At 37.2% G+C, this 11,571-nt stretch overlaps 2 protein-coding genes across 4 annotated transcripts; one reads left to right on the top strand and one right to left on the bottom strand.

The window, feature by feature from the left end:
- Nucleotides 1-2,983: 2,983 nt before the first annotated feature.
- Nucleotides 2,984-8,751, top strand: LOC108760950 (lethal (2) k01209). Of its 3 annotated transcripts, XM_018507265.1 has the most exons (11): nucleotides 2,984-3,448; nucleotides 3,537-3,673; nucleotides 4,462-4,632; nucleotides 4,739-4,845; nucleotides 5,001-5,171; nucleotides 5,255-5,326; nucleotides 5,426-5,677; nucleotides 5,753-5,962; nucleotides 6,177-6,362; nucleotides 6,441-6,753; nucleotides 8,708-8,751. In XM_018507265.1, the coding sequence occupies exons 1-10, from the start codon at nucleotides 3,393-3,395 to the stop codon at nucleotides 6,750-6,752; spliced, it is 1,674 nt and encodes a 557-aa protein (XP_018362767.1). In that variant the 5' UTR covers nucleotides 2,984-3,392; the 3' UTR covers nucleotide 6,753; nucleotides 8,708-8,751. The 3 variants fall into 3 exon arrangements, with proteins under 3 accessions (XP_018362767.1, XP_018362766.1, XP_018362768.1); XM_018507264.1 differs by lacking the exon at nucleotides 8,708-8,751 and having other exon boundaries at nucleotides 2,985-3,448; nucleotides 6,441-6,772; XM_018507266.1 differs by lacking the exon at nucleotides 8,708-8,751 and having other exon boundaries at nucleotides 2,993-3,448; nucleotides 3,549-3,673; nucleotides 6,441-6,772.
- Nucleotides 6,960-11,052, bottom strand: LOC108760949 (uncharacterized). Its single transcript, XM_018507263.1, has 12 exons — nucleotides 10,469-11,052; nucleotides 10,055-10,132; nucleotides 9,752-9,846; nucleotides 9,580-9,657; nucleotides 9,362-9,508; nucleotides 8,993-9,068; nucleotides 8,718-8,905; nucleotides 8,452-8,596; nucleotides 8,054-8,269; nucleotides 7,687-7,805; nucleotides 7,432-7,564; nucleotides 6,960-7,299 (listed from the first exon to the last, which is right to left on the bottom strand). Exons 1-12 carry the CDS (start codon nucleotides 10,766-10,768, stop codon nucleotides 6,982-6,984), a joined length of 1,893 nt encoding a protein of 630 aa, XP_018362765.1. The 5' UTR covers nucleotides 10,769-11,052; the 3' UTR covers nucleotides 6,960-6,981.
- Between the last annotated feature and the right edge of the window lie 519 nt (nucleotides 11,053-11,571).

Below are 11,571 nucleotides of genomic sequence, written 5' to 3'. Positions count from 1 at the left end.
TAAGGTTGTCAAATATCTCCCTTCCGCTTTTTTTGTCTTTTGAATTTCGCGGCTATGTACAAAGCGCTACAGAGGTCGTATCTGGCAATACTATACACCATTTCAAAGGTCTTGACATAACCTACAAAACGACGCTATGCATGATTAGTTTGGATATTGCGTTCAACAGTTATAGACGTGTAAACATGGAGTTCACTAACGCCGAAATTCGCGCTATTTTAAAGTTTTCCTTCGTTAAAGGCAAATCCGCTAGAGAAACGTTCCGTGAGATTAATGGTGTTTTGGGGAATGGTACTCTATCACTTCGAACCGCGGAGGAATGGTTTCGACGATTCAGAGCCGGTGAAAACGAAACCATGGATAAGCCAGCCGGCGGAAGACCTGTGACGACGAATACCGATGAAATCATAGAAAACATCGAGTTAGACCGGCATGTGGCATCTCGTGACATCGCCCGGGAGATGGGAGTTAGTCACCAAACCATTTTAAACCATCTGCAGAAGGCTGGATACAAAAAAAAGCTTGATGTTTGGGTGCCGCATGATTTGACGCAAAAAAACCTTCTGGACCGAATCAACGCCTGCGATATGCTGCTGAAACGCAACGAACTCGACCCATTTTTGAAGCGGATGGTGACTGGCGACGAAAAATGGATCACATACGACAATATCAAGCGAAAACGGTCGTGGTCGAAGGCCGGTGAATCGTCCCAAACAGTGGCCAAGCCGGGATTGACGGCCAGGAAGGTTTTGCTGTGTGTTTGGTGGGATTGGAAGGGTATAATCCACTATGAGCTGCTCCCATATGGCCAGACGCTTAATTCTACCATCTACTGCGAACAACTGGACCGCTTGAAGCAGGCGATCGACCAGAAGCGTCCAGAATTGGCCAACAGGAGGGGTGTAGTGTTCCACCAGGACAACGCCAGACCACACACTTCGTTGATGACTCGTCAGAAGCTACGGGAGCTCGGATGGGAGGTTTTATCGCATCCACCATATAGCCCGGATATAGCGCCAAGTGATTACCACCTGTTCTTGTCCATGGCGAACGCCCTTGGTGGTGTAAAGTTGAACTCAATACAGGATTGTGAAAAGTGGCTGTCCGAGTTCTTCGCAAGTAAGGAGGGGGGCTTCTACGAGGGGGGTATTATGAAGTTGCCGTCTAGATGGAAACAGATTATCGAACAAAACGGCGCATATTTGAACTAAATCCGATCACTGTAACACTTTTTATAAAGCATTGAATAAAGAGCAAAAAAGCGGAAGGGAGATATTTGACATATACTGTATTTTATAAGCGTTCTGAAAGTGTTTAAACCCAATGGTGTTCTGATAAGCGTTCTTATAAAGTTTGAAAGCGTAAAAATTCTCAAAAAATCGTCATTGAACGGTTGTCAACGCTTTATAAAGTTTCTTATTTTCGTCAGGGAAATGCTGCGTATCTCATATCTGTCCAGCTCCATAGTAAGATGTTGATTGTAACTGCTAAGTTCTGGTAACCACGCGGAATCTCCATGTAGCCTATAGTATTGTACGGTCCTCTTTCGGGCAAAAAAGTTGTCGCTGTTATATAAGCTCTACTGAAAAGAGGAAAGATGCATTCGTTGTCATTGTAGTACACGAGCGAGCTTGCCACGGTGAATGCGTACACAAGAAACCCAAGAGCAGTCATCGTATCATCGCTTTAAGCTTAGAAAACGTCTAGATTCCGCGAAATCCTCGAGCTCCGTATCGTGCCCGATAAAAACGAGACGTGCCATTCGCCCTGATTTTCCCGCGCAACTCCCGTCAACTTTGGTCAACTCCGATCCGCGACTTTCGAGAGCACACGCCTACCGTCTTGCGGCACGATCAAATTAACGTGAATAATTAAATGACTCGAATCAACAAGTAAGATGACGCGGGAATGAATGTCTCACTATTTTCGATTTCGTGCCACGGCCGTTTGCCGTTTTATTACGTAATATTACAAATATAAAAGAAACAAAAACATGTTGCGGCCGTTTGCCGTTTTATTACGTAACAAATATAAAAGAAATAAAGGAAAATTTTATTAAAAAAAAAAAAAAACGAAAAGGCGCAGTTATTATAAATATTTCTGCCAATTATTATAATGTTATTCTTTAATTTTAATTTACATAAGTTACTATTTTATTCTTGATTTAATTTACTTTTTATTTTTTCCAGTTCTAGAAAAAATAAAGAAATAAAGAGATCAAAATTGATCTCTTTGGAAGAAATGAACATAAGTGAACCAATGTCTTGCAGTAACTAATTGGAGTTTTTAAAAGAAAAACAAAAGTTTTAAGGAAAACGATAATAATTTTCAGTATTTCTACAATATTTTATGTATTTTCTAAGTTTACGAATCTTTTTTTTAGGATACAAATTTAAATCTAACCAGCAACAATAGCTTAACATTTATAAATATAAAATAGGTGATATTATATAATAAAAAAATATCTAATTGTGGAAATGATTTTGTAGCCCTGAACAGTCATGTCGAGCATGAATCAGACATGTGCTTCAACATGCTCTATCACTGAAAACGTGTATGTGCATGATTTTTTGGAACAATACTGCGCGTGGCCGGTGTTCCCAAAAATATCCACGCACGCGCAAATTTTAGCAATGCGCTCAGTTCTCTCAGTCGCGTACACATTTTATCTCGATAAATGGTTGTCGTTATGCCTCCGTCGTGATAAACGAAATTATTAAATCTGGACAAAACGCATTATAGGAAACCTCACTTATTTAAATCGTTTAAATAATATGCATCAATAATTAAAATTAATTAAAATTAAATTATTTTAAGATAAAAATGTTGTAATAATCCTGAAATAATGTTAATAATGATAATAAAAGATGTAAAAATATATGGTTCGTAATAAGGCGAGCATTATGCTACTTTCAGGCACGATACTGTCGAGAAAATCACGTGGCTGTTGGTACGTTGGGTACGCACGCGCGCGAAAACGTCATCGAGAATACTCGAGAATGATCGAACGAATAGACGGAGTGGTGGGGTCTTTCTCACGGTTGCTCACGGTTTGGGAACACTGACCGCGCGGCTCTGCGGCCATCTGCGACTCCATGCGACTCTGCGTCGTCAGCCGCGTGCGATACGGCGATATCAGGGTAATGTGATTTGCTGTGCGCCATCACGTCGTGTACAGTGTACTGTACGTATGTTTGGCGCGCAGCGTAAAGTTTACATACGACGCAGTAGGCTAAGCCACTGTTCACGTCAAGCCCGTGTGCGGAGACCGGGGGCAAACAAAAGAAAGAAGTAGGCTAGATCGCAGGTGATCGTCTGCAACCATCTGCATCTGCAGACTGCAACGTGCACGTGGTGGTGACAAACTTCGAGGTCAGCGGTGTCGACGGAATATGGCAGCTAAAATGCAGCCCCCATTCGAGCCACCGAGCTCGGCGAGTTCTGAGAGGTATGTGTGAGGAGTTTCCTCTTTTTTTTTTTTAAATTTATTTCGACTCATCAACGTCCATTGAAAATCAACGAAATTTCTATTGCTGATATTTTGCTAGCGACGACGGCGACGCGTGTTTGGACGATCGCGAGATTTTCCTCGCCGATGAGTTGTGCGAGGATGTTGAGCATTACAGGCACTCTGACGTAGGCACGCCACAATCTCCGAGACCACCGTCCACAGGTAAATTTATTTGTTATCGGCTTTCTTTTAAGATTTCAGTCTGATATGCCTGATCTTGAAAAGCAACTTTCTAACATCCATCTAGAATTCATTCTAATCTAACATGTAATAAAGTCATTTTTTATTAACTTTTTTTATTAACAACACCTGTTAGTAGAACCCGTTTGTAGAATTAGTAAGATAGAATTATGTTAATACATCTGACGCACATAAATTTCTTACGTACGTATAAAAGTACGTAATATGTATTTATATATGTTTGTGATAACAGAATGATATTTATGTGTGACAACTTACATCTGTTATTAATTGATAATGAATCATCTGTAATATATAGATTGTCTCAGGAATATATATAAATATTTTATGAATGAAGTAATTGTAACAAGATAAAATATGAATAAAATATGCTTACATGACTTATAAATAATACATATAGATAATAGGATAAGTAATATACGTAAATAATGTATAGTTAGTGTCATATTTATTACGTCCCACATATGTATAGTATACATAGACGCATTGTTTACAGAATCAATACTTTAATGTAAAAGAAGATTCAAACAATTCATCGTCTTTCCTTCATGAGCTCCTAGAAGACATTCAATATGCAATATATAGAAGGTTTTCTTCCTACTTTTAATCCTATTCCTATTCCTTTGATTAATTAAATCCTTTATTACAAATCATAAATAAAATTATATAAAGGATTATGTAGTCAAAAAATAAATATTGATTATTATGTGGATATAGAAAGATAAGATATTTATTATATAATTAAACAGGTTCACAAAAATCACCACGATCACGAAGGCAGCGCACTACTAGCATGTCACAATCAAGTAAGAAGACATCTGCAGAATCTATTCTCAGGAGCAAAACGCGAACTATTTATACAGCTGGTAGGCCTCCTTGGTACAATTCAGCTGGTCAACAAGTAGAACCTTTTGTAATTGGTTAGTGACATTTACTGTTAATTACAATGATTTTTTATAACTTGATGGGTGATTTAAATTTTTTATATGAAATATAAATTTGGTTACTGATGAATATATTTTATAGGTATTTGTGGAGGCAGCGCCTCTGGGAAAACGACAGTGGCAACTAAAATCATAGAATCTCTAGATGTACCGTGGGTGACCCTCCTTAGTATGGATTCTTTTTATAAAGTGCGTTAAATATTCTAATAATAGTATTTATTAAAAATATCTTGTACAAATTTGTCATTAGCATGATGGAAAACAATTCAATAATACTGTGTAGACACTACTGAATATTTATCTTATATTTTTATTTATGTCTATCGTATATATTTATCTTATAGGTATTAAATGAGAAGCAGCACGAGATGGCTGCACACAACGAGTACAATTTTGATCATCCTGACGCATTCGATTTTGAACTTCTCAAGACTACATTGCAGCGTTTAAAGGAAGGACGCATGGTAGAAGTTCCTATTTATAATTTTGTAACACATCGGAGAGAAAGTAGAACGGTAAGTTGACTTGATTACGGTTTTTACTTAATATGCAAGAAATCATCGCAACTTATACATTTTTTTTCTTCTTTATTCGAAAGAAAACCATGTATGGTGCCAACGTCATTATCTTCGAGGGAATACTTACTTTTTACAATGTCGACGTCTTGAAGGTAAAAAGATAAATTAATTTAAAATCGGTAAAAAGATAAATTAATTTAAAGATTGGAAAATATATCGAAAGAGAGTAAATAGATAAACGTTTCATCAAGCTGTGCGATATGAAAGTTTTCGTCGATACTGATGCGGACGTCAGACTGGCCAGGCGTTTACGAAGGGATATTTCGCAAAGAGGCAGAGATCTGGAGGGTGTATTAAAGCAGTATAGTAAACATGTGCAGCCGGCTTTTTATTATTACATAGCACCTCTTATGGTCCATGCGGATATTATTGTGCCGCGCGGAGGAGAAAACGAAGTGGCAATAGAGCTAATTGTACAGCATGTTCATACTCAACTTCAATTGGTAAATTGCTAGCTTTTATTTTACATTTTAACGTAAAATTATTATCAATGCTAACGATCTCTGTGCGACTTTCAGAGAGGTTTTAAATTGAGGGAAAAACTGGCGCACTCGTACATCGGTCAGCCATTGCCTTCATCTTTGTACTTACTTCCAGACACGCCGCAGATAAAAGGTCTTCATACGTTTATACGAAACAAGGAGACCTATAGAGATGAATTTATTTTTTACTCTAAACGCTTGATTCGTCTAGTCATCGAATATGCGTTGTCTTTACTGCCTTTTGAGGTAAATACAAACGTACATAAACATTATATAAATGTTGTTCAATATGAATATTTGTTTTTTTATTCAATATGTATATTGGTTAATTTATTTTATCACAATTCTAAATAAAAGAGGCCAGAATTTTTAAATTAATTTTATTATAATTGTAATTTTTGTAAGAATTGTAAGCTCCTAATTTCTAACACATGTTATAATATACTATTTTTGTATGAAGGATGTAACTGTCGAAACACCGCAAGGAGTATTATATAGCGGCAAACGAGGTGCGACGGACAAAATATGCGGTGTATCGATATTACGCGCCGGTGAGACTATGGAGCAAGCTGTTCGAGATGTGTGCAAGGACATACGTATAGGAAAAATTCTCATCCAAACTAATCAGCAAACTGGCGAGCCTGAAGTAAGCACTCAAACATTTTTCTTTCGCAAATCTATCCTTGATCGATGACCGATGATTCATTTAATTTCTTGTATCTAGTTGTATTATCTCCGATTACCAAAGGACATCAAAGATTATAGAGTAATATTGATGGATGCCACTGTTGCGACTGGTGCTGCTGCTATTATGGCGATCAGGGTACTTCTGGATCATGACGTTGCTGAGGAAAATGTACTGTTGGCGTCATTGTTGATGGCCGAATCTGGCGTACATTCGATTGCCTACGCCTTTCCGCGAGTGAAGATTGTCACCTCCGCGTTGGATCCCGAGATAAATGAGAAGTTTTATGTACTGCCCGGTATCGGTAATTTTGGCGATAGATACTTTGGCACTGAACCATCCGATGATTAAGGTGATTTATAGATCTCTACTTAAAGTTCTTATATTCGCTACGTTGTGTAAATTGTGATATAAATGCAGATATTAATAATCTATCATATCTTTAGCAAAATTAACATTTCTGTATGTGCCTTGTCCTCATTACAGTTTTATTTCATGCTTGTGACATTTAACTTGAAACTAGCTATCGTATTGCTCTTTTATATCCGATGCTGGCTTTTCTTTAAATGTCAATTTATGCTCAAAGAGCCGTTGTGCCAACGCCACCGGTTTCCGCGTCGGTATCAGCGGCAGTGCCACGTAATTGTCTATATCCTCGTGAACTAGCTCGATGCGAGCGTCTCCATGAATCTAAATTACCGCCAGTGGGATTGCTTGGTTGACTCAAAAGATACGTTATTAAACGATCCAATGCGATCAAGTCTTCGCTTGTATTGCCAGAATTCAAGCCTTTGTGTGACTGTAGATTTCCATCTGTTATTTCCTCAGTATTTTCACTGTCTTTTATGTTACCTCTGTTCCCAATTCCGCGAGCAGGAAGACCAAGCCGAGGACTAATCTACAATATTAAAAAAAAATATTAAAAGAAGTAATTAAAAATGTAGTAATAATTTAGTTATTATAACAATATATAAATTATTATAAATATTATTACAACATATTTAAATTTATATAATAATTAAGGTAATACCTCTTCCGGTCCATGCCCATAACTGAGTCTTTGTACTTTTCTGAAAGTTTCGTCATTTATCGCTTCTCTGACTGCTTCGTTTAGTGTACGTTCCAATGCTCGTTGTTTAGTTTTACTCAATCCATCGTAGAAACTAATTCAAGTGAGAATATTAATAGGGGTCATATTTTTAGGGTCATGTTTAAAACAAATATTTTTACATTATTACTTATGATATCACATAGATAAAGTAAGCTAAAGTATAACTCTTTTTACCTTGAATTCAAAGAACTGTTATCTCTAGAGATATTCTTATCGCGAACCAGCCGAATGTCATGTTCCCAGAATCGACGCAGTTCCGGTGTTGACGTATACGGTGCGGCCACTTCTTTAATCTGCGGTTGCGAACGAATGATTACGGCGAAAACAAAAATTACGTATAAAAGTGGATTATATGTATTATTTAAAATCGGTGCATTTGTCGTATCGCGACGTAATTTGCTTAACTCGATGGCAAAGTCGTAATTAACGACGTCAGTACATGTTGTGCCGGTGATGTAATAATACGAGATGCAAATTACAGCCGCAATTTGCGATTGTTCTCGACCATTAACGAGCTATATAGCGTGCTAACTTTAATTACCTTCAAGACTATTATCGCCGTAATAAAGATGCACATTACATTGATAAACGTTAGACACGCGCTGATAATGCCGTTGCAGAAGAATTCTACGGGTAAGTAATCGCTGTAGATATACGTATAAGAGCTAGTAAAGTTTGTGTAAGATTCGCCTTTAATATGGGGCATTTTTATTGGTCGATATAGGAGCCATATGCACCCTAGAGCCCAAAATAAGCCCTGCGAAAAATAAAAATAAATTTTTAATTCGATCAATATAACATTAAAAGTATTACATTATTACATTAATCATTGACAGTTACTCAACAAAGGGAGAAAGAGAAACATCTTTAACAACAGATGTCTAATTATTATTACATGGACTTCATTTTTATATGATATATGCACTATTGTTCTCTTACGCAATTGACGACTGGCGGTAGTAACGAAGCTGATATGGCGACACCAATTAACGGCCCATTACTACCTTGCAGTAAAGCGACCGCGACACCTGTGCCAGATGGAAGAGCCCAAAGAACACCCATCCAAAGCGATCTATAGTTGCCTCTATAGAAAGAAATTGTCATTTTGAGATAAAATTTCTAGCTATATATTTGAAATGTATATAATTGAAAGCCGTATGCAATCTATTGCGTTATTGACATTGATCACTCTTAGTGATATCCACCTGCCCTTCATTTCGTCGGTTGGCCAGTCGCCATAGCCCCAAGGCATTTCAGTTGTACCAAGGAGAAGGCCGAATATGAAGCCAAATAGTATCGATACGAAGATACCGAGCAGCAAGCTCTTCAGACCGACCAGTTGCAGCTTTCTATCGGCTATGATTGTCCCGAAAGTCAGAGACATCACAGGTCCCTTTGATCAACGAGACGATGATCAAAAGTGTTAAGTGACGTGCAAACAATGTTTAACGACTAACAAAGTTGCATTAAAAGGCTTTACCATGAGGGGAGAAACTAGCATAGCTGCAACGACATTAGTTGCACTGTTCTCGACGAGACCAAGTGCAGCGAGACAGCTGTAAGATCGTAGTTTTCACATAACTGATTATTATTAATACAACTTAAATATTGCGGCAATGTAAGATTAAGTTTATATTTAATATTCTCCAACGCCTTCTTTACATACAATGTCCTGGTAGCATTAATAACGATAACATATAAATTGTCAAATAAATAATAAGAATTTTTTGGTAATATTAGAGAACTATTCTCTTATGGTCGTCGAACGAACTTACCGGAAATCTGCCTTAATTATTTATTCAGATATGTATATATATAAAAATAATAGGAGTAGTTTGTGGTTTCTTACTCCGCAGTTAATACAAGGCACATGTAATCGAAGGTAAGATCACCACCACTGCGAACGCCATCGACGACCTGTTTCACCGTCAATTTCGATCTAATAGATCCTACGAAATCGTCCCAAGCGTTTTTACGGTCCTCCGATTCTTTCTGTCTGAATAGCAGGAAATGCATGAACATATTTGCACATTTACGCTAATCTCAGCAAAAATCAATTTGAGAAACCTGCGAGCAAAGTCGTCCTTGACAGCCAACGATTTTGTACCGTTCACACCGCTGTACGTACATTGCGTCGGAATTACGCTAAAAATAAAAAAAATCAATGGCCAAAGTCATGACTTCGAACGTGTACTGGAACTTGTGTTCGTGCGATTTCTTTAGTTCAGCGTAAAATCACCTGACTATCGAGTTCATTTTAACACCAATACCCAACTCGGTGAGGCAATGTATACAATTTTCGCAGGGTTCACCGGCGGGTACTGGAAATATCACCTTCCAGCAGAAAGCTTTGTTTGCATTCATCATTTGGAAATATATATATGTGTTACGAGAAATACGATTAATTCGAGCATCATGCATAATGGTTGGTCAATATGCATAATGCCCGCCTATTTTGACCGAGCATTATGCACAATGCCCGAATAAATTAATTTCTCGCATATACATATAGATGGAAATGTATCTGCAACTTTGGCCGTACCTCATAATACATGTCTTCCTTGTCCTTGCACCATACAACGTGTTCTACTCTTAGCTTTTTAAGGAGCTCTTCCAGCACCTGTAAAAACAAATCTTATAAGTTAATAAGAGTGAATATGATTAATAAAATTTAGTATTGAATATAATTAAATTGAAGAGCTATTCACAAAGAAAATTTTCATTCTTTGAAAACGAGTTAAACTCTTAAAATATAAAGTTATCTTAAAGTTGAAGAGTTAAAGTCAAAGAATTAAAAAAAAGAAACGTGAAATCTATAATTACAATTACAGATATAAATCTACTTATTAAGTACAATTCATTTTTTCATATAATTTTGATAGTTAATATTATTTTTTATAACTTCGTATTATAGTCTATGTTTTATTTTCTCGTAATGTTGTTTACTATACTTTACCGTTTCCATCGACACGAAGACCGGTGACTTCGACCGCGTGGGGTATCCGCGAGGATATTTTCTGCCTTCAATACCAACATCAATACCGACGTCGCCGTCTTCGTTATCACCATCATCATCGAGCGTGAGTAATTGCGCGCGGCTTCTTGTTTCCTTTAGACGTAGGTCTACCTTCGGTCCTACGGTTTTATTTTTGCTCTTTTCGATCTTCTTCGAGCGTTTTACCGGCACACCGAATATAAGTTGGTGCTCGTAGCTCAAAGTGGGGATACAGACCAGAAATACAACACCCCCAGGCATGTTTGTTCCGTAATCGACTTTATTGCACGAAAATCACTTACTTGATCTGCCTCGTGTGATCATCAAGGCTGTTCTGCTTCGATTTCGTAGAGCGATCGTCGGAAGATCGAAGATGCAATTCATTCATCAACTAACGATAATTACTTTATTGCCTGGCTCATAATTGTTCTGTGTAGTAAAGACGACTTAAGATGTTATTTTCAGACGATCGTGACATTAGAAATATTCGAAGTCTATGGAAATATTCTTGCTTGGAAATAATTTGAGGAAGCTTCGAGGAAGCGCATATATATAATTACAGAAATATTTATAATTCTTATAATTCTTATTTTTCTTTTTAAGAAGGAAGGTGTTAGTGAGGAAGGACGAGACAGCTGATAACAGTTTAGAAACAGTGTCGATCTTCTAAAAGCCAAGTGTTATTATTGGTGAGAATGATCTTTAAGGAATTGGCAGATAAAGAGGTAAAAGATTATACGTGAAATAAAAATATCGAATGTAATAGTGTTTTAAGAAATAAACATTTATTTCCTTTTTAACAAATCAACAGCGTAGAGACTAGCATCTAGAGACTAGTCCGATGTTTTTTATCCGGTCTAAGTAACTAAAGGCCGCGAGGAATATTCCATGCGAGGGGAACTTCCAAATCTGTGCGAAATCATTTTTATTTATCGTCACAAAAAACTTTCCACGTGTTTTTCTCTGTGTTTTTTTTTTACAAAGCGAACTTATACCCTGTCACCCTTACGTAGATACAAAAGTGATTCGGTATCAGAGATCGCGTACGCTAAATTAAGTACTGA

Source organism: Trachymyrmex cornetzi, unplaced genomic scaffold (assembly GCF_001594075.2).
Source record: "Trachymyrmex cornetzi isolate Tcor2-1 unplaced genomic scaffold, Tcor1.1 scaffold230, whole genome shotgun sequence".
In the NCBI taxonomy this organism is placed as follows: Eukaryota; Metazoa; Arthropoda; class Insecta; order Hymenoptera; family Formicidae; genus Trachymyrmex; species Trachymyrmex cornetzi.
Note: the sequence above shows the minus strand (reverse complement) of the source record. Positions and strands in the feature narration are given on the sequence as shown.

Excerpts from the sequence above, each read along its gene's own strand:
- LOC108760949 (XM_018507263.1), bottom strand. The coding sequence starts at position 10,768 with ATGCCTGGGGGTGTTGTATTTCTGGTCTGTATCCCCACTTTGAGCTAC. Across the intron at positions 9,658-9,751 it reads AAAATGAACTCGATAGTCAG|CGTAATTCCGACGCAATGTA; the intron begins GTGATTTTACGC and ends TTTTATTTTTAG. Across the intron at positions 7,565-7,686 it reads AACAGTTCTTTGAATTCAAG|TTTCTACGATGGATTGAGTA; the intron begins GTAAAAAGAGTT and ends CACTTGAATTAG.
- LOC108760950 (XM_018507265.1), top strand. The coding sequence starts at position 3,393 with ATGGCAGCTAAAATGCAGCCCCCATTCGAGCCACCGAGCTCGGCGAGT. Across the intron at positions 5,172-5,254 it reads ATCGGAGAGAAAGTAGAACG|AAAACCATGTATGGTGCCAA; the intron begins GTAAGTTGACTT and ends TTTATTCGAAAG. Across the intron at positions 5,678-5,752 it reads TTCATACTCAACTTCAATTG|AGAGGTTTTAAATTGAGGGA; the intron begins GTAAATTGCTAG and ends TGCGACTTTCAG.